General features: G+C 51.2%; 1 protein-coding gene across 1 annotated transcript; it reads left to right on the forward strand.

Moving 5' to 3' along the window:
* The first annotated feature begins 1,234 nt into the window (after positions 1 to 1,234).
* Ush1g (USH1 protein network component sans) lies at positions 1,235 to 4,789 on the forward strand. Its single transcript, XM_012948133.2, has 2 exons — positions 1,235 to 1,436; positions 3,565 to 4,789. The coding sequence occupies exons 1-2, from the start codon at positions 1,273 to 1,275 to the stop codon at positions 4,787 to 4,789; spliced, it is 1,389 nt and encodes a 462-aa protein (XP_012803587.2). The 5' UTR covers positions 1,235 to 1,272.
* The last annotated feature ends 21,224 nt before the right edge of the window (positions 4,790 to 26,013 follow it).

Genomic DNA, 26,013 nt, shown 5'->3' on the forward strand with positions numbered 1-26,013 from the left:
GCTGAATTTAGGGAAGGGCGGGAGGGAGCCAGATAAGGTGAGATTTATAGTTACCTGTTAAGATCTACTCCCCTCCCCCCTTCCCCACACACATCCAGGTCGCCCTGGCCGGGTCAGGCTCAAGTGCGGTCCCGCATTGCGGCACCCCCATGGTCCCATTTCCCTGGTGCCCACATCGACCTGGCGCAGGGGCCCCGCATCTGCCCTGGGCCCCCCTGAGCTGACGGCCAAGTGAGACCTCAAGTGCCCACAGACACCTCGACGCCCTCCCAGCCCCGGCGCACTCTGTACCTTTGATCTCTCTCGCGGCCCGCAGAAGATCGGGGCACGTTTCCCCTTTCCCCACCTGCCCTGCCAGTGACCCCAGTTCCTTCTTCCTCCAGCCCCTCCCACTGCCGCCCTCCGCGGCTGGCCCGCGGGATGCTGCAAAGTCTGACCTCTCCAAGTTCCCACGCGGCGCCAGCCAAGGTGCGTGCTGTCCCCTACTGCCCCCTGCTGGAGAACGGTTGGCAGACCCCGCGCCAGGGGATGGATGCCCAGATTGCCAGAGCGTCTTGTTCGCGAATTGTCTTGCCCTCGGTCCTCGTGCCTCACTAGGTCCACTGTCCCCTGGGTCGGGGCTGCCTCTCCATCCCATGCTCAGAGGCTCCCTCCCCAGGCCTTGGCCCACTTCTTTGTTTTGTTTTGTTCAAGGTAGGGTCCCACTGTAGCCCAGGCTGACATGGCACTTACTCTGTAGTCCCAGGGCGGTCTCGAACTCACGGCGATTCTCCTACCTCTGCCTCTCCAGTGCTGGGATTAAAGGCGTGCTCCAACACGCCCAGCCTGGCCCGTTTCTTTGAAGAGTAAGGAAATCAAGAGGCACCATGCCAGGACCTTTAGTGAGGACATAACCCCAAACTGTACCAAGAATGGGCCGCAAAAAGGGGCAGAGCGCTGGGGTGGGCACTTTTAGAGAAAGAAAGCTGGGCTTCACTTGTGTCAGTCTGATGTACTGAGAAAGGGGGCATTTAGGACCCAGGGGAAGTCGGGGGGGGGCGGCTCCCTGGGCAGCGGGAGATCCTCCCCCCTCCTCCCGCCGGGGGAGCTCAGATGTCCCTGTAGCGGTGGCTCTGGCGATCCGCACCCTCCATCTGCGGCAGCAGGGGCTGGCGGCTCTGGCCCCTGGCCGGCCCCTTCTCTCAACCCCATGCCTCAGCCCTAAGCCGGCGGCCCTCCCCTTGGGGGGACATTACCCTGGGCGCCCTGCGGGCCGGGTCTCCGTCGGGCGCCATGAACGACCAGTACCACCGGGCCGCGCGGGATGGCTACTTGGAGCTCCTGAAAGAGGCCACCCGGAAGGAGCTGAATGCCCCAGACGAGGATGGCATGACCCCTACCCTCTGGGCTGCCTACCATGGCAACCTGGAGTCGCTGCGCCTTATCGTGAGCCGAGGGTGAGTACTCTCTTTGCCCAGCAGGGGACCAGGAAGAGCGCCCAGGTAGGTACGCCCCTAGGACTCCATGGCAAAGTCTAACCCTCCGCCCCCCGCAGCTGTCTCCTTCCCCTACTGTTAGTCCCTAAGGTGGGGCTGGGAAGCCTGAGTGCTTAGGGGAGACACACGTGCAAAGGCACTTATGACTTGGTGAAGCTTTGAGAGCTACTGGAATTCGGGGGTCCGTGACTGTGAGAGGGGTGAAGTTGGAAGAGATTTCTCCCATGGAAGGATCTGGAATGGAGAGATGGCTGAGAAGTCTCAGCCGACCAAGGAGTGGGGGGACTAGGAAAGGAGGCCCTTTGTTGACGGCTCCCCAATCTAGAAGCCAAAGGGCGCGTTCTGCACCACCCACTGCTCCACCCATCTCTCCCCCCATCCCGCTCACTCCTGGGATTTATGGACACTGTCCACGGTACCAAATGTCACTGGTTCAGTGTGATGAGGTGGTCAAGTGGTTAAGGGGGTAGACTGGCTGCCAAATGTCAGTTCCAGCTGCCTCATTAACGTTCCCCTCCCCCGCAGCGAGGCCCAGCTGAGTAATGGGAGACCATGCTTTGCAGAAGGGGCTCCTTCCTGTCTCCGGTCTCCCCTTTGAGAAGAGGGTGGACACGGAATCCAGGGATGTGGAGCAGCAGATGAGGAACGCAGGACTCAGGCTCACGAAAGTAGGCTGGGGGAGGGGGTGAGGAAGAGCTAAATCACATTAGGGGAGCATCTTCCCCAACAGTTGGGTAGAACTGGTCTGGATATCAGTGTGGAAAGAACTCCTCAGGAGGGTTCATCTCGGGGCCCTGGGGGTTAGGGACCAGGGACCCAGCTGACCGTGATGCCTTTGACCTGAGCATATAGCGGGTGAGGAAAACGACTTGCCCTCTCCCATTCTCTGGCTGCTCCGTGGGCCCAGCAGCGAGCAGGAGCAGCCCCTGAGAAGAGTGAGACAGCAGAGGCTGCAGGACTGGCTCCTCCTCGTTTCCTAAGTGCACGCAGGACCCTGTCCCCAGGCCATCTCGGTCAGAGAGATTCATGAGGGTCTCATGAAAGGGTCTGGAGAAGAGGGCTCCGCTTTAGTGACCCAAACCCCCTGCGTTCTAAGGAAGTGAGGACTGGTGCTCAATGGTTGTGGGTCTGATGTCCGCGAAGGGGAGGCTGAGCAGAGAGGGATGGGGGGGGTGTGGATGTTGAGACAAGGGAATGATTATTTCCCCAGCTCTGGAGTGGCCTTTGTGGCCTCATTAGTGTGTGGAGCAGGGGCCCTGTGCTGGGCCCTGAAAGAGGGGCAAAAATTCCACAGGACCCAGCAGCTGCTGCTCCTGGGGGAGGGGGGGGCAGAGTCTGCCATGAAGGGCATTAGAGTGGGCTACTAGAAGGGGTCAAGTCAGCTGACCTTAGAAGACTCCCAAAGGTGAGGCAGCCTAAGGAAGGGAGGCCAGCCCTCCTGCTGTCCAGTTCTGGCTGCCCCCACGGTCCCCTCCTGGCCCAGGCCAAGACCCGACACCTGCTCTAACACTGGCTTTGCCAGGCCTGGCCCTGCTCCCTGCCGACATGGCGGTGCCCACCGCATGCCAGCATGCACCCCGCACACACTCAGGCAGCTTGGGCCTAGCATACGGCACCCTTTGGTCCTCTCTCACCGTCACCCTGTAACACGTGGGCGGCTACACTCACCGCGGCGCTTGCCTAGAGACCCAGACTCGGGCCTGGCCCACCACCTCTCTGGGCCAGCTCTCTGCTGGGCCCATGAATAATTCACTCCCTTCTCTCAGCGCATCAAATATTTATCCCCTGAGATTCCCAGCCCTGGGCTCTCTGAGGGGAGGGCTCCGCCCCTGCCCCGCCTTCGTGTCGCCCCGCCCCTTGTGGCCCGGGTGCACTTGGTGGCCCCTGGCGGGGGCGAGAGGCTGGTCTCCTGGAGTTCCCAGAAGAGGTTTTAGCCTCACGGGTCCATTTTGGCGTTCTGGGGAAGTCCATCAGATCCTAGGGCGCCCCTTTCTTCTCCTGCCTCCCCCCAAACTCCCCATCCCTTCCACCACGCTTTGGCTTGCTAAGGAGGCTCATCACGCTTCCTCCCCACGTGCTGTTCCTGCAGGGGTGACCCGGATAAATGTGACATCTGGGGCAACACACCCCTACACCTGGCAGCTTCCAATGGCCACCTGCACTGCCTGTCCTTCCTGGTGTCCTTTGGGGCCAACATCTGGTGCCTGGACAACGACTACCACACGCCGCTGGACATGGCCGCCATGAAGGGTCACATGGAGTGCGTGCGCTACCTGGACTCCATCGCGGCCAAGCAGAGCGGCCTCAGCCCCAAGCTGGTGGGCAAGCTCAAGGACAAGGCGTTCCGCGAGGCGGAGCGGCGCGTCCGCGAGTGCGCCAAGATGCAGCGCCGGCACCACGAGCGCATGGAGCGGCGCTACCGGCGCGAGCTGGCCGAGCGCGCCGACGCGCTCAGCTTCTCCAGCCTCACGTCCAGCACCCTGAGCCGCCGGCTGCACCACCTGGCGCTGGGCAGCCACCTGCCCTACTCGCAGGCCACCACGTTGCACGGTACGGCCAAGGGCAAGACCAAGATCCAGAAGAAGCTCGAGCGGCGCAAGCAGGCCGGCGAGGGCACCTTCAAGGTGTCCGAGGACGGTCGCAAGAGCGTTCGCTCGCTGTCCGGCCTGCAGCTGGGCAGCGACGTGATGTTTGTGCGCCAGGGCACCTATGCCAATCCTAAGGAGTGGGGCCGCGCCCCTCTCAGGGACATGTTCCTCTCCGACGAGGATAGTGTCTCCCGTGCCACGCTGGCTGCCGAGCCTGCCCACTCGGAGGTCAGTACCGACTCAGGCCACGACTCCTTGTTTACCCGCCCGGGCCTGGGCACCATGGTGTTCCGCAGGAACTACCTGAGCAGCGGACTGCACGGGCTGGGTCGGGAGGATGGAGGTTCGGACAGGGCGGGCACGCCGCGGGGTCGGCTGCAGACCTCCCCCAGCCTGGACGACGACAGCCTGGGCAGTGCCAACAGCCTGCAGGACCGCAGCTGCGGGGAGGAGCTGCCCTGGGACGAGCTGGACTTGGGTTTGGACGAGGACCTGGAGCCCGAGACCAGCCCCCTGGAGACCTTCCTGGCCTCGCTGCACCTGGAGGACTTTGCCCCGCTCTTGCGGCAGGAGAAGATCGACCTGGAGGCGCTGACGCTGTGCTCGGACGTGGACCTCCGCAGCATCAGCGTGCCGCTCGGGCCGCGCAAGAAGATCCTGGGCGCCGTGCGCAGGCGCAGGCAGGCGCTGGAGCGCCCACCCGCCCTGGAGGACACGGAACTGTGAGTGCCAGGCCAGGGGTCCCGGAGCTGGGGAGAGCCCGGGGGGGGGGGGTGCAAGGGCCCCGGAGAGGAGTGTGGAGTGGGGCGTGGGCGTTATACCCTATCACCTGAATTCTAAGCGTCCGGCCATCATTTAGAAGTCCCACGGATAAACCGGGTGCGGTGGTGCGAGCCTTTAATCCCAGCACTGGGGAGGCTGAGGTAGGAGGATCGCTGTGAGTTTGAGGCCATTGTGGGCTATCGAGTGAGTTTCCGGGTCAACCTGGACTAGAGTGAGACTCTGCCTCAAAACACAACAAAACAAAACGAGTCCTACTATTGTAGTTATTACCTGCTCAAAAAAAAATAAATGCTTGCTTTATTTTTAAAATTCAACATAGGGTCTTGCACTAGGTCAGGCTGAGCTGGAATTCACTATGTAGTCTCAGGGTGGCCTCGAATTCTCAGTGATCCTTCTACTTTTGCCTCCCAAATGCTCGGATTGAAAGCATGCACTACCATGCCCGGCCAAGAAACTGCCTTTTAATGTCAATTCATTGGTGACTGGAGACACCCCCCCTCCCCAACAGGAGGTAGGGTCTCACTGTAGTCCAGGCTGACCTGGAGCTTGCTCTGTAGCCCCTTGATGGTCTCGAACTCACAACGATCCTTCTACTTCTGCCTCCAGTGTGACACCACACCCAGTTGGATTGTAAGAGGCACCTCAATTCCGGGGTTAGCCAAATGTGAAAAGAAAATGGCTGTCAGCGCCCAGAAGCCCCGACAGTCATAGGCATTACAGTTAAGGCGTTTTGAGCCGGGTGTCTTAACAGGAACTGAGCTGTGTTCATATTGAATCCTGAGTTGTACCATCTCCAGTGTATGATGGGGGAGCAGGCAGAGGATCAGCAGTTGCATTATAGCCTACCCCACACCCTGCCACTGCTCTGGGCTAAGCCGGTCTTGATCTTAGAGTCTGTGGACAAGGTGTCTGCTCTAGGAGGGAGAGGGTGACAGACAGCAGGTCGCAGCTGCCGAAGCCCTCAGAGCAGTTGCTTTTCCTTCTGTCACCAAGCTCTACTCCCAACAGAGCCAACTGTAATCTTGGAGACAAAATTGCACTTAAAATGCCATCATAGAAGAAAACAAAAAGAAAAGAAAATGCTCCCGTAGGTGCCCAGGGCTGTCACCACACTGGCCCTCTGATTGGCCATTTCCTTCTGTTCTCTCCCCTTCCCCCATGGCGTCTCACAAGTTCAGCCAACACTGCCCTTCCATATGACACTTGCGGCCTTTACCCTGAAGGGAGCTTACGGGCAGGCAATGGCTTCCAGTTTGGAGAATGAGGGAGTCAGTGTCCCCCATCCTGACCATCAGCCTGCCAAGAAATGGGAGGCTATGCTCTTATAGAGGTAGACCCTGGAGGGAAATGAGGTCTTTGAAGGCCGTCTTCTATGGTTCGCTTGTCTGTCTCTTTCTCCACAGATAAAAGGGACTCCTTTTCCTCAGACCAAAATGAATTGCGAGTTGCCACAACCCGTCGTGAGGCCAGGAGGTCCTCACAGTCGCCAGCCCCGCAGCCCCTCCCCCAGGAGCAAGGATCATGTGGGTCTTCTCCCTTGCGAAGCCTGTCCACACCCCGCAGCAGAGGGTTTGGCCTGAAGGCACCCAGAGGGGCCACAGAGCATCCAAGAACACCAGTTTTGCGAGGTCCTGGAGCCCCTGAGCCACCCTCATTGAGAAGCCTTGAACCCCCAAGAGGATTTGTGGAAGGCCAGCCCCACAGGGAGGGAAGGGGCTGCCTGATCATGGGGACTGGATAGATGACATCAGAGCTATATCAGAAGGAGCTGAAGGAGAGACATGACCTGTTTGAGGTCATCTGTCCCACCTGTCCTCCAGCACCTTCCTGGGCGAGGGGGAATCCTGTTATTTCTCAGGCTGAAAACTTGCTCACTTCCTACTCATTGTGAGGGAAGAGTTTAGTACCCCCTCCCCCATGCACCCCAGAAGGGAGGTTGCCCAAACTCTTCAGCCAAATGCCTTTTGGTCCTCCCACACTCACCCGAAAGTCAGTCCCCTCCCTTTGCCCACTGGCTATGGCCACAGCTGGAAAGGCAGGCTGGGGCCAGCTGGGGATGACTGGCACCCTGCCCTGTCCACGCTGGGAACCTAATTTGTCCTTTTTTCAGTCTGTTCCACTGTGCAGCCTATGCCTCTCCAGGGCCCTCTGGAGGGCCAGAGACTAGATGCAAGGTGCTAGAGCCAACCCAATGGCTCCCAGGCCTGGTGGGCAGAGCTGGTTAGAGATTGGAATCTGCCAACTCCTACAGTCTTCTTGAGGCAGGCAGGGGCTGGGCACAACCAGTGTTGGGCATAGTGTGGGGAAGTCCTGAGGGGGATACTGGAGGAAGTGGAGAATCTAAATTGCCGATTATGCCTCGGGCCTAGGGTGTGTGTGGGGGGAGGGTGGGGGCGGGGGTTGGTCAGTGGATTTCCCTCAAGGCCTGAAGGGACCTAAGCTACTGAATGATTCTTCATAGATCTTGGGAAAGTAAGTGCTCACTGCATGTCCCAGCTCTGTGATGGTGTTGAGACTAGAGGAAAACTCAGAATGTCCTTAGAGGGTGTCTTCTGCCACACTAAGGTCACGGAAGTGGGAGAGTCCCTCAGGAGCCACATACACATATGTGCACACCTACCCTTCTCCATGGATGTTAGGGCACACAGTGGACCCCCCCATCCCTGGCTTCAGCACGGGAAGCAGGGAATATGCCACAGCCCCTAGCTCCTCTCTGGGCTCTCTTGACTATACAGGGTGGGGAGCTCCCAGAGACCTCTGATCTGTCTTATGGGGTCCTCATCTGAACGTTCCCAGTTTGGGGTGTGAAGGAGGCACTTCCTTTCCTATCACCCCCTGAGTTGACCTGAGTCCTTTTCCATATTCTCTGGGTCCAAGCCTAGGGCCACCACCAAGTGCCGACTCACCTTTGTGGGAACCCCAGGTACTTCCCTTTCTCACGTGTTCCCACCTGCTTACCGCCTCAGCCCGTGCTGGTTCTCCCTGTGCTGAGGTGGACCAGGCCCTGTGACCCCCCAACCCCCATTGTACCTGAACTCCTGCCTCAGGCTCATTATATAACTTTTGTACAGCACATTCTACACCGTTGTCATGTCTGTGTCCTGCTCTGCAGCACTGGGGGGTGGGAGAGGGAAATGGTTCCCTTTGCGCTTGTGAGGGCTAGATCTGTGCTTGTGGGGCTGGGGGTGGTCCTTGAACTCCCGCCCTGTGGGTGTCTGTCTGCATTGCTTCCAGCCTCCTTGGGTCCTTGCCCTGGTGTGTTTGCTGTCCTGGAGTGGTGAGCTGGTGGAGAGTGGTCAAGAACAGTGGAGCCAGGAGAGTCTCCTACCACTGAGTGAGGAGGGTGGTCCGGGTGGCAGCCCTGGTCCCAACACCTGCAGTGGCTGAGGGCAGGATGGCACTGTCTCTTCTCATCAGGCCTCCCAGAGGCTGCCACCTGCTCCGCAGGCTATGAGCTTTCTCACCCCTGAGCAGCCTCCATTGGGGTCTCAAATTCCCTCACCACCCCAGCTGGGGTACCAGATTTAGATCCCTCTTTTCTCTCAGGAGTGTCTCCCCAAGTGGGCTCTGGGGTCATCTTGTTTCATTTGCTAAGGATGTGCCTGCCAAATGGAGCTCAAGACATCAATCAGAAAGGGCCAGAGGATGCCAGTGCTGGTAGTTTGCTTAGCAACCATCCAGAGGTCCTAGGCCACCTCCCTCCACTTCATAGATGGAAGAATTGAGGCCCTCAGAAGGGAAGGCCAGACCCAGAAAACGGGTTACCGGACTGTTGCCACAAAGGCTTCATACCCAGACCATCGAGGGTGGCCAGGACAGGATTCTACCATCAGTGATGCCCACGTGTTCTCCTGCGACCCCTGCTGGCCATCTTGGTCATTGCACCTACCTCACAAAAGACCCATTGGTCCAGTCGACTGTCCTGGGAAGGACTTGGGGATGAGTCGGATTCTCAAGGATCAGACAGTGTGGATCGCAGCTTCAGCATCCAGGCAGAGCTTAACCCGAGGCAGTGGGGACCTGGGCATCCATGGACCAGTATGGATTCAGATAGGAAGCCTGGGGTGTCGATAGCAGGTGCTGTTCTGGGAAGTCTGAGGACAGTTAAAACACAAGCAAAGGGATATATTTCATACTCAACTTTCTTGATACATTCCCCCCAAAATTAGATTGATTCCTTTCCCAATAGACTTACATTGAACCATAAGAAATACGGAAATATATGCCTACAAAACAGAAACCAGGGCTGGGAATATGGTCAGTAGTTAAAGGTGCTTCCTTGCAAAGCTTGGCGGCCTGGATTTGATTCCTCAGTACCCACATAAAGTCAGATGCACAAAGGGACGCATGTGTCTAGAGTACATTTGCAGTGGTGAGAGGTCCTGGCATGCCCATTCTCTCTCTCTCACTCCCTTTCTCTCTCACTCTGTCTCAGATAAATAAAGAAAAATATTTTAAGGGCTGGAGGGATGGCTTAGAAGTTAAAGCGTTTGCCCTGCAAAGCCAAAGGACCCAGGTTCAATTCCCCAGGACCCACATTAGCCAGATGCACAGTCTGGAGTTCGTTTGCAGTGGTTGGTGGCTCTGGCGTGCCCATTGTTTTTCTTTCTCTCTCTCCCTCTTTCTCTGTCAAATAATATAATATAATATAATATAATATAATATAATATAATATAAAATTATTTAAAAAACTCAACTGGGAAGCCGGGTGTGGTGGTGCATGCCTTTAATCCCAGCACTGGGGAGGCAGAGGTAGGCGGATCACCATGAATTTGAGGTCATACTGAGACTACATAGTGAATTCCAGGTCAGCCTGGGCTAGAGTGAGACTCTACCTCAAAAAAATCAAGAAAGAAAGAAAGAAAGAAAAAAGAAAGAAGGAAAGAAAGAAAGAAAACTCAACTGGAACTTGACAGGAGAAAGGCACATCACCCACGACCTCTCAATCCATGCAAGAAGGTGTCACATTCTCACATCTCTTTATGGCCTTTTCTCCCTCTCCCACCTGTGTGTGTGGGCTGTGCATGCAAGTATGTGCATGCTGACTCCAGAAGTCGATGTCTAGCATCTTCCTCTATTGCTCTCCCCTCTCTTCCTGTCTCCCTCCTTTCCTTCCTTTGACAGAGTCTCTCACTAACCCTATTCAGCTAGACCAGCTAGCCAGCAAGCCCCAAGGAGTCTCTTGTCTCTGCCTCTCCTGTGCTGGGATTGCAGCCTGCACCACCACACCTGGTACTTTTCAGGGGGACTGGAGATTTGAACTCAGATCCTTGTGCTTGCATGGTTCTCCTCAGCTCCTGCTCTATGATTTTGCCTTAGAAATGGACTAAGGAGCTTCTTTTATTATTATTTTTTTTTTGGAAAGAACATAGGGTTATTTATTTATTTTAATTCATTAGTTATTTGTTTTGTTTTATTCAGTGAAGTGTCCCACTTTAGTCCAGGCAGACCTGAAATTCACTCTGTAGACCCAGTCTGGCCTGGAATTGACAGTGATCCTCCTACCTCTAAGGAGCTTCTTGCTTCAATGCCAGGCCTCAGCATCTCTCCCTGCAAAAATGCCTCTTGTTCCATAGTGCATTGAACAAAGGGAAACTGCACAAGTTTAGAAAAAATGAATGGTTTGAATCTGGTAATAATATGGGTACTTTTCTTGGAAAGCCCATAGAGCACAGACACACTTGTATTCGCTTTTGCTCATCCTTCCAGGGAAATCATGGAAACAGAGCCCCAGGAGACCCAGGGTGCCTGGATTAAGAAACTTTGTTAGGGTTGAGGAGATGGCTTAGCAGTTAAGGCGCTTGCCTGCGAAGCCTAAGGACTCACTTAAGCCAGATGCACAAGGTGATGCAAGTGCGCAAGGTCACACATGTGCACAAAGTGGCACATGCATCTGGCGTTCGATTACAGTGGCTGGAGGCCCTGGCGTGCCAATTGTCTCTCTCTCTCATGAAAAAAAAAAAAAGCTTAAAAAGAGAGAGAGAGAGAAAGATCTGGATGTGGTGGTGCACGCCTTTAATCCCAGCACTTGGGAGGCAGAGGTAGGGGGATTGCCATGAGTTCGAGGCCACCCTGAGACTAGGTAGTGAATTCCAGGTCAGCCTGGGCCAGTGTGAGACCCTACCTTGAAAAACAAAACCAAAAAAGAAAGAAAGAAACTTTGTTAGGCCAGGCATTGTGAAACCCCCCCTTTAATCCCAGCACTTGGGAGGCTGAGGTAGGGAGATCACTGTGAGTTCGAGGCCAGCCTGGGACTACAGAGTGAATTCCAGGTCAGCCTGGGCTATAGCAAGACCCTACCTCAGAACACCAAATAACAATAATAACAACAATAATAAGAGGCTTTGTCAAACTCTTGTGAAGTTAGTGTGTCACGAATGAGACTGCCAGTTTCTTGGAGGTGAGTGTGGCATGGCTGAGCAGCAGGTTGGAGCTACCTAGTAGACCAATCCTCTCATTTTACAGGAGCCGACCGGGCAGAGAGAGGGCTGGCTGAAGGTCATAGAACAGCCACGAAGGCAAACAGCGGATTTGCCGATGCCTTATGTGGCGCTCTTGGCCTCCCATCCCCATGATTAGTCCCCAGATACCACAGCCTCTCTGTCCCCACAGAGCATGCTTATGTCACCTCTGAGGTGAGCCGGGGCGAAGAGCTGGTGACCGTCATAGGACGGCTAAGTCCGGGCAGCAAATCTGGCCTTGGGTAAATTACTCCTCCAAGTGTTTCCTTACAGGTAAAGTAGGCATTATAATCACAGTGGCCACCCCACAGGTAATTAATGCTTTAATGCAATTGGCCCACACCTGCTGTTTACTATACCTCAGTTAGTAATGGTCGCAGTTACTGTTGGTTTGAGAACGGCCCAGAGGGGACTACTCATATTTGTTATTCCCACAGTCACCCAGTAGGTGGGTCCTAGACAATCCTAGACAACAGCCTGCCCTTCAGATCTTCCCTTGAGAACATGCCCCCCACCCTTGCCCCCCACCCTTGCGGCCGGGAGGAAACACTGGAGGCATCTTCGCCAGACCAGCAGGGGGCGCTGACAACTCAGCCAGCGCCTCCTGGAAAGCTGTTACAACACAAGGTACAAGGATGGCCCTGGGTTCTGCCTCCCTTAGGAGGACTTATGGCTCAGGCCTGTTAAGTCATTTCTACCTCAAAGCAGAGGATCCACAACTATGGTATTTGAATTCTACTTATTTTTTTTCCCGGAGTTAGGGTCTCATTTTGGCCCAGGCAGATCTGGAATTCTCTATACATCTATATTCACTATACATACCACACTATGCAGTCTCAGGGTGGCCTCGAACTCACAACGACCTCCCACCTCTGCCTCCTCAGTGCTGGGATGAAAGGCGTGTGCCACCACGCCCAGCCTCCTGAATTCCAGTTCTTCCCCAGGCTCCCTCAACCCCATTTTCCCAGAAACCTCCTCTTACTCCCTCACCATTACAGGCACTTCTCGGCCTCATTCCCTTGGCCTCAGTTCTCCAGGCCAGAAGCAGAAGCTCAGCAGGTGAGGAGCTGGTGAGGCAGGACAGGGGAAGGCAACCATCGTCCTCCTCTTCCTCCACGACTGGAGGAAGCCCCTGGAGGGAGCTGCCCTGGCCTGTATGTGGGAGCGTGCCCATGATGGGTGTGACAGGTGAGGGGTCGTTGGGTTTCTTTGCAGGCATGGGTGGGTGGAGCGAGGCCGGAGCTTTCCTAGAAGGCTATGCTTTCCTGTGTACACCCGATGTGTGTACGCCTGCGGTTTTGCTCATCTGTCTGCCTCAGTGCCTCGAGCTTCCCGAACTGTGTATGTGCTGTCCGCGTAGGCCCCGTCACATTGTCTGAAGTCTATTTTTAGACTCCTCCTGCTGCCTACTATGTATTTTTAGGGCTCCTTCCTGGCTCTGACTGGAAGGTCAAAATTCCCAAACACCCTAAGCCAGACATGGTGGTGCACAGCTTTAATCCCAGCACTCAGGAGGCAGAGGCAGGAGGATTGCAATGAATCCAAGGCCACCCTGAGACTACATAGTGAATTCCACATCAGCCTGGGCCACAGCGACACCCTATGTCGAAAAACAAACGACAAAAAAATCCCAGACACCCTTTCTTCCCTTACCCCACTCTTCATCCTAAATCAGCGCCTCTACAAACTTCCTCCTAACCTTGTTCTAAGTGACTCTCTTTTAAAAATTTATTTTATTTTTTTTTTTTGAGGTAGGGTCTCACTGTAGTCCAGGCTGACCTGGAATTTACTATGTATTCTCAGGGTGGCCTCGAACTCATGGCAATCCTCCTACCTCTGCCTTCCAAGTGCTGGGATTAAGGGCGTGTGCCACCATGCCCAGTGCTTTTTTTTTTATTTTACTTTTATTTTTTATGAGAGCAAAAGTGAGATCGAGCATGAGAGACAATTGGCACACCAGGGCCTGTAGCCACTGCAATCGAACTCCAGGCACTTGCGCTACCTTGTGCGCACACATGACCTTGTGTGCATGTGTCACCTTGTGCGGCTGGCTTATGTGGGTTCTGGGGAGTCAAACTTGTGTCCTTAGTCTTCGTGGACGAGAACCTTAACCACTAAGCCATCTCTCTAGCCCCTAACTGACTTTCTTGTTGAAGGCCCCAGTCCTAGGAAGGGGTAGACAGCAGGTGAAGAAGGGCCAGTGCTCCTGGGGTGTGACAAATCTGCTTTGGGGGTACATGGGCTACTCAAGGCTGAGAGGAGGCTTCCACTGGGCTAAGGTACCCAGAGGGAAGGCATAGCTCCCCTCATTAGGGTGGCCACTCCACTTTTTCAAGCCCCAGTGTACCCACTTGTGAGTATTAATGGGGGACATCTGTACCCCCATTGTAGGCCAGCTGTGAGGTAAACAGAGCCTTTAGCCCAGGCCTCAGCACCCTGCAGGTGGAGGATCAGCCCAGAGACCTGGTGGACAGGAATCTGGGCAATGAGTAGGACTTGGCGTCCCCGAGCTGGTGGCAGCAAGAGATGACATGCTGGGTGGTCCCCAAACTCCCCTGTACCCTCTGTGAGGTCTGCTCAGAGTCACAGAGCAGAGATGGGAGGGGACACCACTCCCTTAAATCCCAGATCTCCCCACACATGCGCACATATGCGCACACGCACGCATTGACAGGGAAACACAGCAAGGAGGGGGGAGGCATGGAGGAGAACATTGCTGTAAATGGAAGCACGTATCGGTGGCATACATGGTATACATGTTTGTGTGTGAGTTGGTGGATGCATCCACATGCATGAGCATGTATGTGGAGGTTAGAGAATACTTTAGGTGTTACCTTCAGGAATGCTATTCATCCCATTCATTCATATACATATATATATATATATATATATATATACATATATATATATATATATATATATATACATATATATATATATATACACACACACACACTCACACACACACAATTGTTTGTTTGTTTTTTGAGGTAGGGTCTTACTCTAGACCAGGCTGATCTGGGATTCACTATGTAGTCTCAGGATGGACTCAAACTCTCAGCAATCCTCCTACCTCTGCCTTCTGAGTGCTGGGATTAAAGGTGTGTGCCATCACACCCAGCCAATGTTTGTTTTTTTGAAGTAGGGTGTCGCTCTAGCCCAGGTTGATGTGGAATTCACTATGTAGTCTCAGGCTGGCCTCCAACTCACAGTGACCCCCCTACCTCTGCCTCCTGAGTGCTGGGATTAAAGGTGTATGCCACCATGCCTGGCTTAAAAAACATTTTATTTATTTATTTGCAAGAGAAAGAGAGAGAGAGAGAAGGGTGGGCATGCCAAGACCTCCTGCCACTGCAAATGAACTCCAAAATGCATCTAATTTTACATGGGTACTGGGGATTTGAACCAGGTCCTTCAGGCTTTGTAAGCAAGCACCAATTAGGCACTTGCTGCCACACCCAGCATATTATGTAGGCACTGGGGATTGAACTCTGGTCTTCATGCTTCCAAGGTAAGCACTTTATCCACTGAGCTATCTCCACAACCATGGGAAGCCCTCAGAAGCCATCTGTTATTATCATTATCTATACCCATGCATTGAAGTCGAGTCAACAATTCAACCCAGCAATAATGTTACAGGCTGGGGAGATGGAACAGTGGTTAAAGGTGCTTGTTTGCAATGTCTGTTGTCTGGGGTTTGATTCCCCAGTACTCATGGTGAAGCCAGATGCATCTGGAGTTCCTCTGCAGTGGCAAGAAGCCCTGGTACACCAAGAGGCTCTCTCTTCTCACAAATACATAAATAATAAACAAATAATTAAAGAAACAAAGCAGGGCTGGAAAGATGGCTGAGTGGTTAAGGTGTTTGCCTGAGAAGCCTAAGGACTCACGTTCCACTCTTCAGATCTCATGTAAGCCAGACGCACAGTGACACAAGCGTGCAGGGTCGCACATGCAGACAAGGGGGCACACACGTCTGGAGATCAATTACAGTGGCTGGAGGCCCTGATGCACCAATTCTATCTTTTGCATAAAAAAAAAAGGGAGTCTGGCTGGGTGTGGTGGTGCACGCCTTTAATCCCAGCACTCAGGAGGCAGAGGTAGGAGGATCTCCCTGAGTCCAGGGAAACCCTGAGACTATATAATGAATTCCAGGTCAGTACAGGCTACAGCGAGACCCTACCTCAAAAAACCAAAAAAATAAAAAAATAAATATAATAATAATATTAAGAAGAAAGAAAGAAAGAAGGAAGGAAAGCAATAATGATACAGTCACAATGGCACATCATGAGTGATGAATTCTACCTCAAGCACAAGACTACGGTGGCTACGGATGGTCACAGCACAGTCATGTCATTGCTCTTCAGGGACTCAACCAGAGCGGTTGCATCCTTTCATCCCATCCAACCCACTCCTTCAGCAACCTGAGGCTCAGAGAGGTCCAACAACTCACCTAAAGTCACAGCAAGTTCAACGCCTGGCTCTGGAGGCTATTTCTTGGTTTCCTTCACATGCTATAATTATCACAGTCCTTACTCTCCTCCCAGCCCTGGCGATGGACCCACCAGGCCTAACGCACACTCTCTGGGCTCCTCTGATCTCCACGTGGGATAGTGGTACGGGGGTGGGGGAGGGGGAGAAGCCAGGTGTCCACTGGAAAAATCTCACCAACAGAGCCCACGATGCCAACAGTTTTAGCCCTGGGTCCTCAAAGACTTAACTTGCCTCCAACGTGGAGTGTCACCCTAGGCCTCAGTTTCTTTCCCTGCAAGGTAGCAGCCCCCGGAGCATTAGCAGTCTCTTCTCTCCCTTGCCCCTCCCTGGCTCTCCCGGCCACCACTCACCCGGTGTTGTCCCCACAGAACAGCTGGAAAGGCTGGCTGGAGGTGAAGGGGCCTCACAGGCCGGACACAGAGTCTTTGGAGATGAGGCTGGAGCTGAGATACTGTGGATGTGGCATCGTCCTGCTGAAGCCAGGGGAGCTCGGGGTGTCCGTCCCACTCTTAGCTGGCTAGGATCTGAGCTACGAGCCAGGATACTTCTCTTCCAGCTTATCCAGCCCCACCCAGGTGAATAATGCCAGTTGCCTCGGGAGCTGGGCCTCACTGGGTCTTTAATGAGTTAGGGGTGGGCACAGCGGGTGGGGATAAAGAAGGGCCAAAGACCTAGCCAAGTATGCTTAAGGCATAGAAACAGTTAACTTGCTGGCAGATGGGACCATCTCTAATACCAACCTTCCAGGCCATGTGACTCTCAGGAGCCCCCTCCAGGCCGTGGGCACCAGGACTAGGCTCCTGCCCAACCCACCCCAGCCACAACAATAATTAACCCTATGAACCCAGCACATAAAGATCCAAATCACAGAGGAAGGACTCATCACTGCCTGAGGATGGGGAACTCCAGAGGCCCAGACAGGGCATTCCCGGATCATGTCATCTAACCTCACCCTGCCCACCATCACTGGGTAGGTCCAGAGACTCCTGTCTGTTGGGCTAGGAGGGCAGCCCTGTTGTGTGGCATTCAGAGAGTCTGAGAAGGCCAACTTGTCTTTGTGTCTGGTTTTGGACCATATCTTCTTCAACATCTTTTTTTTTTTTTTTAAATCTTAGGTCAGGAGAGTTGGCTTAGCAGTTAAGGTGCTTGCCTGCAAAGCCAAAGGAGCCAAGTTTGATTCCCCAGGACCCACGTAAGTCAGATGAACAAGGTGGGGTATGTGTCTGGAATGCATTTGCAATGGCCGAAGGCTCTGGCGTGCCCATTCTCTCGCTCTAATAAATAAATAAAAAATTGAAAGGAAACTTAGACCTCCTCCGTACTCTTGAGCTTGTTTCCCCAAATCAATCTTCCTTTCTTTCTCTTTCTCTTTTTTTCTTTCTTACTTCATTCCTCCCCACACCATCTCTTCCTTCCTTCCTTCCTTCCTTTTTCCTTCCTACCTTTCTCTCTCTCTCTCTCTCTCTCTCTCTTTCCTTCCTTCCTTCCTTCCTTCCTTCCTTCCTTCTTTCTTTTTCTTTCTTTCTTTCTTTCTTTCTTTCTTTCTTTCTTTCTTTCTTTCTTTCTTTCTTTCTTTCCTTCTTTCTGGAGCTTTTAAGTTAGGGTCTCACTGCCCAGGCTGACTTGGAATCCACTATGTGGTCTCAGGGTGGCCTTCAGCTTACAGTGATTCTCCTACCTCAGCCTCCCAAGTGTAGGATTAAAGACATGTGTCACCACTCCTGACCCTTTTTTTTTTTTTAATTAATTCTTTCGTCAGCATACAGAGTGATATTTATTTGGGTTTTTAAAAAATTTTATCTATTTATTTATGAGAGAGAGAGGGAGGGAAAGAGAGAAAGAGGCAGCCACTGTAAACGAACTCTAGATGCATGAGCCACCTTGTGCATCTGGCTTAAGTGGGTCCTGGGGAGTAGAACCTGGGTTCTTTGGCTTTGCAGGCAAGTGCCTTGGCTGCTAAGCTGTATCTCCAGCCCTTGGTTTTGTTTTTTTTTTTTTTTTTTTTTTTTTGAGGTAGAGTCACACCGTAGCCCAGGCTGACCTGAAACTCACACAATAGCTCCTCCAGGCTGGCCTCGAACTCACAGCAATCCTCCTACCTCTGCCTCCTGAGTGCTGGGATTAAAGGTGTGTACCACCAAAAGGTTCTGAGTATATATAAAATGTCTCATATGTGTATATCATTTGCTTTGTTATAATTTGGCTTCCATCTCTTGCTGATCCCTTTTCTCTTTCCTGTAGTTACTCCCTACTTCCTTTTAGACATCTCCTCCTCCTTACGGTCCCCTTTCTACTTTCAAGTCATATATATTTAAATCTAGATTCTACACACATACACACACACACACACACACACACACACACACACACGTGTTCTCCATATGAGAAAAAAACACGTTGATTTGTCTTTCTCAGCCCGTCTTATTAGGACAATGATGTTCAGCTCTATCCATTTTCCAGCAAACATAATTTCATTGTTCTCTACAGCTGAGTAAACTCCACTGTGTATATGTAGCATGTTTTCTTTAGCCATTTATGTGTTGATGGCCATCTAAGCTGGTTCCATATCTTGGCTACTGTGAGTAGGGCAGCAATTAACATGGATGTGTAAGTATTTCTGTGGAATGTTGACAGAGTCTTCTGGATAAATACCCAGAAGTGATGTAGCTGGGTGACACAGTAGTTCTATTCTTGTTTGGTTTTTTGAGGTAGGATCTCACTCTGGCCCAGGCTGACCTGGGTCAGTGTCTTTAGTTTTTTTTATTCATTATTTATTTATTTATTTATTTGAGAGCAACAGACAGAGAGAGAGAGAGAGAATGAGCATGCCGGGGCCTCCAGCCACTGCAAACAAATTCTAGATGCATGTGCCCCCTTGTGCATCTGGCTAACATGGGTTCTGGGGAGTCGAGACTCGAACCGGGGTCCTTAGGCTTAACAGGCGAGCACTTAACCACTAAGCCATCTCTCCAGCCCACTATTTTTAGTTTTTTGGGGAACCTCCATCCTGGTTTCCATGCTGGCTGTGCCCAGCCTGTCTGTATTCTCCCTGGATGTACTGGAGAAGGCGCAGTTCCAGGTCAGTATGTGGGGCAGCTCAGGTGTCAGCTGGCCAGTGGAATGTGAATGGAGGTGACTTGTGCCACTTCTGGACACACAGCTCAGAATACCCTCTCCCACTCTCCATTCTGTGGAAATCCATGGTGGCCCAGTGCTGGAGATGCCATCCCTGTGAAATGGAAGGGGCCTCAATGCCCCGTCCCCACCTGGACGAGAAAGATCTGACCCGTATTTCCTGTGCTGTGAACGAGAAGCTACCTATTTGCATTTAGCCACTGAGAACACTGAGCAAGTTTTGTTATGACAGCCAACATTATTGATCCTCGCTAATACAGGCAGGCAACACACACATGACTGGGTCACAGTCACACTGCAAGGCACGGTGTGACCAGTGACGTCTAACACCAGCTAACAGACAGTATGAGTTCCAAGGAGGAAAAAGATACCGAAAGCTACACAGCTTGGCGCTTCGTGCGTATTCAGTGGAACGGATGGAATAAGCGACACACGTGACAATAGCGGAAGAGCTCTGCGGCGATGGCCTAAGTTGCAGCAGCCAGGAGGAGGGTGGGAGCGCAGGCAGTTCCCGGACGAGTGAGGGCCGCCTGTCCACGAGCCAGAGGTCAGCGAGCAGTCACTCAGGCCTCAGCAGAAGAGTAGCTGGGGATGAAGCTGAACGTGGAGGTCCTTAAAGGCCAAGCTGAAGTTATTAAAAAAAAAGACCTATGTTTCTCAAAAGTATCAAGCGTGGGCTGGAGAGATGGCTTAGCGGTTAAGCACTTGCCTGTGAAGCCTAAGGACCCCGGTTCGAGGCTTGATTCCCCAGGTCCCACGTTAGCCAGATGCACAAGGGGGCGCACGCGTCTGGAGTTCGTTTGCAGTGGCTGAAGGCCCTGGTGCGCCCATTCTCTCTCTCTCTCTCTTCCTCTCTGTCTGTTGCTGTCAAATAAATGAATAAAAATAAATAAAGAAAAGTATCAAGCGTTAAAGCTGGACATATAGCTTTGTGGTAAGATGCTTGCCTAACAGGTGGGAATCCTGGGAGGAGCCAAATAATCAATCTAGATGCGCATGCGCCCCTGCCCTCGCCAATCCCTGAAGCCTCCCAGTCTAGGTCTAGGTCTGGACTTCTTTTTTTTTGTTTTGTTTTGTTTTTTTTTCGAGGTAGGATCTCACTCTAGCCCAGGCTGACCTGGAATTCACTATGGAGTCTCAGGGTGGCCTCGAGCTCACGGCGGTCCTCCTACCCCTGCCTCCCGAGTGCTGGGATTAAAGGCGTGCGCCACCATGCCTGGCTGGGCTGGACTACTTTTCCTTACCTTCGTGAACAGGGCCCAAGGCAGGGAAGAGCGGCATGGGGGCTGAGAGGTCAGAATGGGGTGACAGTGGAATGGATGGGAAGAGGTGTCACCAGCAGCAGCTTCTAGGGGTCAAGTCAACTCCTTTGCCACCCACACATGCTCAACTGCCAACCTCCAGGGCCAGGGGGAGCCCACCACCCTGTTTTCTTTCTGGTACTCCACAGACCTGGATTGATGTCTTACACCTCTGATGTATGCTGTGACTATTTTTAACCTCTATTTCATTTAACTAATAGTGAGGTGGAGAAGCTTTTTAAATTTTTATTAATTTTTCATCTGAGAGAGAGAGGGAGAGAGTGAAAGAGAGGGGGAGAGAGAGAGGCAGGTATAAAGAGAGAATGGATGCATCAGGACCTTTAGCCACTGCAAACAAACTCCAGACCCATGCACCACCAAGTGCATCTGGCTTATATGGGTCCTGGGGAATTGAACCTGGGTCCTTAGGCTTCGCAGGCAAGTGCCTTAACCATTCCAGCCCTGGAACACCTTTTTCTTTTCTTTCTTTCTTCTGTTTTTTTTTTTTTTTTTTTTTTTTTTTTTTGTTTCTCGAGGTAGGGTGTCGTTGTAGCCCAGGCTGACCTACTATACAGTCTCAGGGTGACCTCAAACTCATGGCGATCCTCCTACCTCTGCCTCCCAAGTGCTGGAATTAAAGGCATGCGCCACCACACCCAGCTTTTTGAAATATTTTTTATTCATTTATTTGAGAGAGAGAGAGAGAATGGGCGTGCCAGGGCCTCCAGTCACTGCAAATGAACTCCAGAGGCATGTGCCCACATTATGCATCTGGTTTATGTGGGTACTGAGGAATTGAACCTGGGTCCTTTGCCTTTGTGAGCAAGCATCTTGACCACTAAACCATCTCTCCAGCCCCCTTTTTTTTGTTCTGTTTTTGTACTGTTGGGGATTAAACTCAGAGCTTCACATATACTAGGCAAGTACTCTACCATTGAGCCATGTCTCCAACCCTAAAGGCTTAATTTTTTTAAATTTTATTTTATTGGCAAGCAGAGACAAGAGAGAGACAAAGAGAGAATGGGTTGCCAGGGCCCCTAGCCTACTGAACTATTTATTTATTTGGCCTCTAGCAACCGAACTCCAGATGCATGTGTGGCTTTACATGGGTACTGGGTAATTGAACTCAGGTTATTAGGGTTTTCAGGGAAGCTCCTTAACCACTAAGCCACTTCTCCAGCCCCAAGGGCTGGCTTTCTTTCTTTCTTTCTTTAATTTTTTGAGGCAGGGTCTCACTCTAGCTCAGGCTGACCTGTAATTCACCATGTACTCTCAGGAACTCTTGGCAGACCTCCTATCTCTGCCTCCCAAGTGCTGGGATTAAAGGCATGTGCCAATACACCTGGCAAGGGCTTTACTTTTAAAAATAACTTTATTTAAAAAACAAAATTGGGGGCTGGGGAGATGGCTCAGCAGTTAAGGTGCTTCCTTGCAAAGGCTAACCACCTGGGTCCAATTCCCTAGTACCCACATAATCTATACCAATATTATCATATCTATCTATCTACCTACCTACCTACCTACCTACCTACCTACCTACCTATCTAGATATCTATCTATCAAGACAGAAACAGAGAATGGGCAACAGAGAATGGGCACACCAGGGACTCTAGCCACTGCAAATGAACTACAGATGTATGTGTCTCCTGGTGCATCTGGCTTTACGTGGTTACTTACTGGGGAATCAATCCTGAGTCCTTCGGCTTTGCTGGCAAGTGCCTTAACCACTAAGCCATCTCTTCAGCCCCAGCAGCACTGTGTTTTTGAGATGACACCAGTGAGTCTGGAGGGTTAGCTTATGGGGCTTTAGTTCGCATTGCCCTGAGAACTACTGATGGGGAGTGTCTTTGCATGAATCTCTTGGCCACTGGTATATGCTCTTTGGTCCATGATTTCCTGAAGTCTCTTTAATTTGTCTTTATCCCATATTCCACAGCTGCGGTCTCTGCCATCCACAATCTTGGTATCCTTTTGCTTTGGGGTCCTGAAATAGCCTCTTTGTGATTGTGGCATATGTGTGTGGTGTGGTGTGTGTGGGGTGTGTGATGTGTGTGTGTACAAGTGTATCCCACGTGCACGTGCGTGGAGACTGGAGGAGAGCGTCGAGTGTCCTACTCTTAATGGCTCATCCCAGAGTCAGGTCTGTCCATCAGCCCGAGCTGCTGTCCATCAGCAAGGCCCTCTGTTCTCCAGGATCCCCCCCCCCATAGATGGCGTTACTGACAGGTATGGCCACTCAGCTTTTTTTGTTTTAAAGATTTTTTTAAATTATTTATTTATTCATTTGAGAGAGAAAGAGGGAGAGAGAGAGAAAGAGAGAATTAATGGGTGCGCCAGGGCTCCAGCAAACAAACTCCAGAAGCATGCGCCCTCTTGTGCATCTGGCTAACGTGGGTCCTGGGGAATCAAACCTAGATCCTTTGGCTCTGCAGGCAAATGCCTTAACCACTAAGCCATCCCTTCAGCCTGCCACTCAGCTTTTTTTTTTTTTTTTTCGAGGTAGGGTCTTACTCCAGCCCAGGCTGACCTGGAATTCACTATGAAGTCTCAGGGTGGCCTCGAATTCACTGTGATCCTCCTACCTCTGCCTCCCAAGGGCTGGGATTAAAGGAGTGCACCAGCCACCATGGCCGGCTCCACTCAGCTTTTTACATGGGTTCTGGAGAGTAAAACTTGGCAGTCTCCTAGCTGAGAGGCCTCATGCATGCTTCAGTGGCAAGCACTCAATCACTGAGCTGTCTCTCCTGATCCTGAAACACTCTTTACACTCCTCTTCCTAAACACATTACACAAGCCATCGCCTGCTGTAACACCTGCTGTGGCCTCTGTAGCCATAGCAATGGGGGTTGGGGGCAATCCCCACTGTCTCTGTCTGCCATTCGGGGTGCCTCCGGGCCCTAGTTCTGGTCTTTTTCTCTTGCCCCTCATTGCCTCTCTTACTCTTGCTCCTGCTTTGAGGACCCACATCTTTTTATTTATTTATTTATTTATTTATTTATTTATTTATTTATTTATTTTTATTTTTTATTTATTTGAGAGAGTGGGCGCACCAGGGCCTCCAGCCACTGCAAGCAAACTCCAGACGCGTGCTTCCCCTTGTGCATCTGGCTAACATGGGTCCTGGGGAATTGAGCCTCAAACTGGGGTCCTTAGGCTTCACAGGCAAGCACTTAACCACTAAGCCATCTCTCCAGCCCAAGGACCCACATCTTATTCCCTCCCCCAGGGTGAAGTCTGTCCAGACCAAGCCGGCCTGTCCAGGGAGCTGCTGGCCTGCTCCACCACACGGGTTCTTGGCTGCTCTGAGCTGGCTGCCATGGCCCGGAATTGCGGCGCAGCATCTGCCTCCTTTGACTTATTATCATTGTTTTGTAGTGCAGGGGTTGAAGCCTTTGCCTTACCTAGATATGCTAGGGCAGCCAGGGCCTGGAGACAGGCTTGTCAGTACCAGGAAATTCCTCATATATATCATAAAAGTGATGAGGTCCCTTTATTAATTAATATGAATTCACTATTGTACTCAGTCCTTGAGGCTTCCAGTGTCCACCGTTTTAACCGCTGAATACTTCTGTTTCCCATAAGGCTGCATACAGTGCAGCTTTTTCCAGCTTTCAGTCGGCTGGTCTACAGGGAGAAAGTTTTCTGCTCAGCACCAGCTTGATTTCTCAGTGACTTTGCCGCCCAGGCATGTGGATTCTTCAGCAATAGGGTCTTACCATCTCTTTCTCACGGGAAACCAAGGGTCTTGGAAATAGCCTGTAATGTTCTGGAGGTAACAGGGACCTCCCTGGTCAACAACTCACTGAAAGGTATCCCATTCCTGGTACTGAAAACTTTCTAGTAACAATCTATGGCTTCTGGATGTGCCATTATTCAAGAAAGTAGATTTTCATATGCCTTATTCAGAATATCCTGAAGTTTGATTGACCCTCCCCCACTCTTCTTTTACACAATCTCTTCCCCTGACCTTGCTTAGGCCTTTCCCCTCCCTGTAACCTGTTCTACTTACATAAATACAATGTCATCCCCTAAAGTTCTTCCCTTTCCTCCCTCCCTTATGGCCTTTTTCTAGCTTATGGGCCTCTGCTACTGATTCTATATGCCATCTTCTTTTGATGACTTTTTTTTTTTTTTTTTTCTTTTGATGACTCTCTTTAGTTCTGTAGCCCATTTTTTAATTGGGTTGTTTGGTTTCTTCTTAGTTTTTTGAGTTCTTTGTATATCGTGGATGTTACTCCTCTGTCAGATGTATAGCTGGCAAAGATTTTCTCCCATTCTGTAGGTTGCCTCTTTGCTCTATTCACAGTGTCCTTTGTCGTACAAAAGCTTTGTAATCTCATGAGGTCCCAGTGGTTGATCTGTGTTTTTGTTTGTTTGTTTGTTTGAGGTAGGTCTCACTCTAGCTCAGGCTGACCTGGAATCCACTATGTAGTCATAGGGTGGCCTTGAACTCATGGTGATCCTCCTACCTCTGCCTCCTGAGTGCTGGGATTAAAGGCTTGTGCCACCATGCCTGGCTGATCTGTGGTTTTATTTCCTGAGCAATTGGAGTTATATTCAAAAAGTCATTGCCTATGCCAATATGTTGGAAGGGTTTCTCCTACTTTTTCCTCTACCAGTTTCAGAGTTTTGGGTCTGATATTAAGATCTTTGATCCATTTGGACTTAATTCTTGTTCATGGAGAAAGATAAGGATTTTTTGCATCCTTTTACATATAGATACCCAGTTTTCCCAGCACCATTTGTTGAAGAGACTGGCTTTTCTCTAATGACTATTTTTGGCATTTTTGTCAAAGATCAGGTGGCTGTAGCTGGCCAGACTTATATCTGGGTCCTCTATTCAATTCCATTGATCCACATGTCTATTTTTGTGCCAGTACCATGCTGTTTTTGTTACTATGGCTCTGTAATATAGGTTAAAATACTACCAGCTTTATTTTTGTTGCTCAAAATTGTTTTGGATATTTGAGGTTTTTTGTTCTTCCAAATGAATTTTAGGATTTTTTTCTATTTCCATAAAAAATTCCATTGGAATTTTGATGGGGATTGCATTAAATCTGTAGATTGCTTTTGGTAAGATTGACATTTTCAAAATATTGATTCTTGCTGGGCGTGGTGGCACATGCCTTTAATCCCAACACTCAGGAGGCAGAGGTAGGAGGATTGCCATGAGTTTGAGGCCACTCTGAGACTCCATAGTGAATTCCAGGTCAGCCTGGGCTAGAGTGAGACCCTACCTCAAAAAAACCAAGAAAAAAAAAAAAAAGAAAGAAAAAGAAAAAAGAAAGAAAGAAAGAAAGTAAAAAGAAAAACCAAAACAAAATATTGATTCTTGTAAATCCAAGAACATGGGATGTCTTTCCACTTCCTAGTGTCTTCTGTATTTTCTGTCTTGAGTGTTTTAAAAGTTTTCATTGCACAGATCCTTCAATTCCTTGGTTAGGTTTATTCCAAGGTACTCTATTTTTTTTTAAGGCAATTGTTGAATGGAAAAGATTCCCTGATTTAATTCTCAGCATGTTTGTTGTTAGTATATAGGAAGGCTACTGATTTCTGTGTGTTTATTTTGTATCCATGTCCTGGTCCCAGCATCTCCATTGGGTCACCATTGCAACCCACGATTCATCCTCATGGCCCATGGGGTCTCTATGCAGGCATCCAGCAAACCTGCTTCACACTGCCCATAGCCATTTCCAAAACACAACACGGTGTTACAAACTTAATGACTCTCTCCTGCATTTCTTATATCCCACAATACCAGGTATGGTGCCAATTT

Source organism: Jaculus jaculus, chromosome 9, assembly GCF_020740685.1.
Source record: "Jaculus jaculus isolate mJacJac1 chromosome 9, mJacJac1.mat.Y.cur, whole genome shotgun sequence".
In the NCBI taxonomy this organism is placed as follows: domain Eukaryota; kingdom Metazoa; phylum Chordata; class Mammalia; order Rodentia; family Dipodidae; genus Jaculus; species Jaculus jaculus.